General features: G+C 42.4%; 1 protein-coding gene across 2 annotated transcripts in view; it reads left to right on the top strand.

The window, feature by feature from the left end:
• Positions 1-5200, top strand: part of Frs2 (fibroblast growth factor receptor substrate 2) — a 78369-nt gene extending 73169 nt beyond the window's left edge. For both annotated transcript variants that reach the window (XM_031350421.1, XM_031350420.1), the window contains one exon: positions 1085-5200. In XM_031350421.1, coding sequence (XP_031206281.1) covers positions 1085-2035 — 951 coding nt within the window. In that variant the 3' untranslated portion in view covers positions 2036-5200. The remainder of the gene's footprint in view (positions 1-1084) is intronic.
• Positions 5201-5709: the final 509 nt, after the last annotated feature.

Genomic DNA, 5709 nt, shown 5'->3' with positions numbered 1-5709 from the left:
TGCTATGAACATGGTGGAGCATGGCATGTGTCCTTATTAAACCCCTTACACAGGGGTTTCCATTTTGTCAATGAGATAGAGACAGAGCTGCCTTTTCCTTTCTTTCAGGCTTTGTTGTTTCTGACTTCTGAGTCATGTGTCAGTGCCTGAGAGCTGCACAAAGAGAAGCCTAGTTGTTTCTGGCTTCTTTCCTTTTTCCTTTCCTTTTCTTTCTTTCTTTTTATGGAGGGAGGGAAGGGGCAGGGTCCTGTTATATAGCCTGTGATAGCCTCAAACTTGTCTATCTTCCTGCCTCTGCCAGGCTAGCTGGATTATAGGTATGTGTCACCATGGTTAGCTGACTTCCTGATGAATGCAAGCTATTTCAATATAATGCTGCACGTTATTTTAAAGTAGTCATCCTTTTTATAACTTAAGAAATTTCTGTAGCTGGGCAGTGGTGGTGCATACCTTTGATCTCAGCACTTGGGAGGCAGAGGCAGGTGGATTTCTGAGTTTGAGGCCAGCCTGGTCTACAGAGTGAGTGCCAGGACAGCCAGGGCTATACAGAAAAACCCTGTTTTGAAAAACAAAACAAAAAAAGAAAAAGAAAAAGAGATTTCTGTATACTTTCCCTACCTCCAATTTTTTGATTAGGTAAAAGATAGGTGGAAACATTTTAAGGTAACAGTATATTTAAAAAGGAAGTAATAAAATTAATATATGTAAGCCAGGAATGGTGGCACAAACCAATAATCCTAACATTTGGGAAGTGGAGGCAATTGAGTCTAGTTTGATGCTAGCCTGGGCTACGTTATAAGACCCTGTTTCAATAAATAAATAGGATGAATTGACATGACCAATGTCTTTTATGTGTCCCATTCCTAATGTTTATGTGTATAGTGCCTGTAGGGGCCAGCAGAGGGCACTGCAGTTACAGAAAGTTCGGAGCTGCCTTGAGGGTGCTAAGAATTGTGAACTCTTTTGGGTTCCAAAAGAGCAGCCAGTGTTCCTTACTACTGAGCCACCTTTCTAGCTCTCTGATTAGTCAGCCTGTTTTTGTTTTGTGCTTTACACTTGACTGATATGCTCTGTTTCTTTTTAGGTACATACTTATGTTAACACTACAGGTGTGCAAGAAGAGCGAAAAAACCGTGCAAGTGTGCACGTTCCCCCAGAGGCAAGGGTTTCTAACCTTGATGGCAACACACCAAAAGAAGAGCCGAGTAGCACTGAAGACAGGGACCCTCGCGTGCTTCTCAAGCCTGAAGGAGTCCAGTTTGTTCTCGGACCGACCCCTGTTCAGAAGCAGCTAATGGAAAAAGAGAAACTGGAGCAACTGGGAAAAGACCCAGTCAGTGGGAGTGGGGCTAGTAGCACAGAGTGGGACACTGGCTATGACAGTGATGAACGCAGAGATGTGCCCCCTGTTAACAAACTGGTGTATGAAAATATAAATGGGCTATCTATCCCTAGTGCCTCAGGGGTCAGGAGAGGCCGTCTGCCATCTACCAGCACCTCAGACACCCAGAATATCAACAACTCAGCGCAGAGAAGACCTGCACTATTAAACTATGAAAATTTACCGTCTTTGCCTCCTGTTTGGGAAGCCCGCAAGCTCAGTAGGGATGAAGATGACAATTTAGGACCAAAGACCCCATCTCTAAATGGCTACCATAATAATCTAGATCCAATGCATAACTATGTTAATACAGAGAATGTAACAGTACCGGCAAGTGCTCACAAAATAGACTATTCTCGGCGTAGGGATTGCACACCAACAGTCTTTAACTTTGATATCAGGCGCCCCAGTTTAGAACATAGGCAACTCAATTATATACAGGTGGATTTGGAAGGGGGCAGTGACTCTGACAACCCTCAGACTCCAAAAACGCCAACCACTCCCCTCCCACAAACCCCCACGCGGCGCACAGAGCTGTACGCTGTGATAGACATTGAGAGAACTGCTGCTATGTCCAACTTGCAGAAAGCACTGCCGAGAGACGACGGTACATCTCGGAAGACGAGACACAATAGTACTGACCTGCCCATGTGAGCCCGGGAGCACTTGCGTCATTTGCACCCTCATGAAGGGTTTCAAAGTGAGGATGCAATGCTTCATTTTCATTTCTACACTAACTCCTTTTATAGACTGACCTTTTTTTCCTGAATATTTCATGTGCATCTTGAAAGGGAATTAATGCAGAGCAGGTACTCCTTAAAGAACACTAATTTCATGATATCTACTCATTGTACAGCAGCATCCCCATTCTCACAGTGCCTATTTAACACGAAATTGAAGTGAATGACGAACGTGCTGATTTGTACTCAGTATTCTGGGGGGATGTGTATCTTTCATGTCTGAGTTGTGGTTGGCGTTTGAACCTTTTATAAAGTCTCTTGATAATGCTCATTGCTAATATAACTCTAGGCCCTGAGAGGAATCCTCATAGATCACTGTTCCCAGGGTATGGTCTCCAGCATGGAACATGAGGATTTTATTGCATTAGTTAAAGGCTTTTTGACTTGGGCCAAATTTGTGTCAAAGAAACAAAGAGAACCCCACTTCCTTTTGTACCAGTCAGCACCTCGGTCTTGAGCGTGCTGGGAAGAGTCCAATCTCATAACGATAGATAGCTGTGATTTGACGGCAGGCAGCTGACAGCTGTGTCCCCACCTCCTGCTGTTATCTGAAGGACGTGTTCAGATAGCATCTTACTCAGAGTTAGGATGGGTTTAGGAGTCAGTCTCAGGTCACTTTACCCAAAAACATTTGAAAGTCTGCACCCTGATCTCTTGGTGTATCTTTGTGATAGATTATTGACAGCACATTGTGTCTGGAGACATTCGTGCCATTCAATCCCATTGAGCTTCAGTTTTTTCCCCTTCAGTCTTTGGGTTGTCTTACCTTGTTATGTAATGTCTTTTTCAATTTAGAGAACAATGTTTGTGTATCATTTTGGAATGGGATTGTGTGTTTGCTGTTACTACGTAGGCTGCATTTTTGCTGTTATGGTCTTGAAGATCCATTTGGAACTGTTATTCTCTAACAGGGTTGCTCTTGTCCAGTATTTATTTATCTGCAGTTTACTTTTCAAGTTGATGAAAAAAGCATCGTTTGGATTTTAACTTTCCTTTGTGTCCATGGGTGATCTCTTTAGTAGCTGAGAAGAAAAGAGAGATACTCCTAAACATGTGAGTCCCCGAAGATCCTGTCCTCGCTGGGGCGCCGTGAGCAGCACTTTAGCAGGGCTTGTCTCAGCTCCATGGCTGCAGGCCTGCTCTGCCCGCTCTGCTGTCCTCTCACGTGGAACTGGGCTCTTATTACCCCATGATGTTGGTGAGCTGTTAATATTGTTGCCAGCATAGCAGGTACAGGGAAGTCTTAAAGTAGTGCAACTATGTCATAATTGCGAATATGACATGAATAAAGTTTATATAAACTGATGAGGTCCCAGATTTTGAACTCCTAGAAAATCAAGAACGCTTCCAGACCACTGTATAGTAAAGAGAAGGGAAGAGTGGAAAGACAGGCAGCCTTACGAAATAGTCTACTTTTTTTCTCTAAAGTTGAGGAAGTTTCATGTTATGATCTGGATAAAACAGATGTGACTAAGGTGGATTTAACAAGAAAAGTCATCTGTATTCAGTATATTTAGGAACTCATCACAGAACAGTGACTAGATTAGCAGAACAGTAGCATGGGGCATGATAAGTAGATTATTACATGTGCTCATCTTCAGTGCCATTGGTCTATAGCATAACACACGTTTCTTTTTCCTTGTACCTCTGTGAACTAAAATGTTCACTGTTCTCTTCAAGAGAGTAGTGGCTACATATGCAGTTTACATATTTAATACACTGTTCCATTCGTCCTTTCTTCTGAGTAGCTTGCTAATTGTGCCAAATTTCAGTGGTGGTTTTTGTGACGTGGGGTAAGGATGCTGATGGGAAAAGCATACGTCTGGACAGAAGTGGCTCTCCACCTCAGAGAGCTGGTCTGCTTGGCCGTCTAAGGCTGGGTCACCTCAGAGGGCTGGTCTGCTTGGCCATCTAAGGCTGGGTCACCTCAGAGGGCTGGTCTGCTTGGCCGTCTAAGGCTGGGTCACCTCAGAGGGCTGGTCTGCTTGGCTGTCTACAGGCTGCATGCTTTGTTCTCTTTGTACTTTTCACTTTTCCTTCAGATTTGAATTAGAGTTTATAGTTTTAGCTGACTGATATCATCATTGTAGCTTATACTTTAAGTAGTATATGGCTTAAGAATGCAAATGGGACCAATTTGCTAAGAATTTGATTTTAGGGTACAATATGAATATTAGGAAGAGGTAAACAGGTGTGTTAATTTCTAGATGTCTTCTGGAAACCACCTTTGTTTCTGTTTAATCGGTCCTGTAGAATACCTGTGTCCTTTACAGTTGTCTCATAATGGGCATTTAGCTCTGTCCTGGAAGAATGTACCTGTTACTATTTGGTGAAATTTTAGAGTGAGATATTTTATTGGCACATGTTTGTAGCCATATGTCTCAGATTTTCTGAAGCAAACCTAATTTCAGATAATTGGTTTTGTTGACTAGACCATGTGACCCCACTTTTTGCTCCCTTGTTTTCTCCCCAGGTAAAAATCCCTTTTTAGTTCATATAGATCCTAACATTCTTTCTAGACCAGGGCTGGAGACTGATATGGGTATCACTAGTGTTTTCTGAATGTTGTGTTTCCCAGTTTCATCTTCCTTTGAAAAGTGTGAATATGGTGCCTTCCCTCCTCCCTCCCTCCAAGAAAACTGGCAAATCGTCCCTTGTTCTCCCGCTGCTGTGGAGTGATGAGACACGCACTTTACTTTTGAAGACTCAGCAAAAAGACTCACTTCTCAGCATATCCATAATAGACGGCATTTTGGACTTAGGAAACTTTGCCAAGCAGTCTTTGTCATTACACACATTAATGTCTCCCCACTACCACCCACACTGTGTTGTAAGTCGAACTGTGTTTGTTTATGTTCCCCACTGCACCTACCCCAAATCTGTGGCACAGCGTATAAAAATGTACCTCACTAAAGTTCTATTAAAAATGGGACAGGGGCCTTACGTTTTCATAATTTCCCAGCAATGTGCCACCATGTATTTGCCTTAAGGCAAAGGTTTAACAAGCTAACAAGTACTTCCCAGTTCCTCTGTGCTGTTTTCTACCCACAATACCCAAGTGTTTTGTGCAATGTGCAGTGTGTATGTATAAATATATATATATATTCTTTAGAGACATCATTCAGAAGTAATGTATTGGCATCTCATTCATATTTCTGATGTGAAATATATGGTACTATTTACTTTTTCCTTAATGTTTGCCAAATTAGAATCAAGGCATTGGTACGAAATTACAGCATGTGTAGAAAACATTTTGGCTTGAAGAGTTAACCTGAAATCCTTTCTCCTGTCAGTGTGCTCTGTGCAGTCCAGCACCCTGCCGTCTCGCTGCCTGGTTCCCATCCCTGCGTCCTCCATGTTCAGGGTGTAACACAATTCTTTCATAGCATCCTATCGTTGAAATTCTCTGCCAGTTGGACAATGGCAGCGTGGAAACAGGTTGGTATAGATAGTACAGTAGTCACCAGGGTGCCGCATTTGCATTAGTAAATGCAAAATAGATATTTTATAAAGGACAGACTTTGTGTTATGTTTCTATTTTCATTACATTGTATAATAATGTAAGATTATTGTATGTTCTAATTTGCA

The sequence above is a fragment of the Mastomys coucha genome, unplaced genomic scaffold (genome assembly GCF_008632895.1).
Source record: "Mastomys coucha isolate ucsf_1 unplaced genomic scaffold, UCSF_Mcou_1 pScaffold4, whole genome shotgun sequence".
Classification (NCBI taxonomy): Eukaryota; Metazoa; Chordata; class Mammalia; order Rodentia; family Muridae; genus Mastomys; species Mastomys coucha.
Note: the sequence above shows the minus strand (reverse complement) of the source record. Positions and strands in the feature narration are given on the sequence as shown.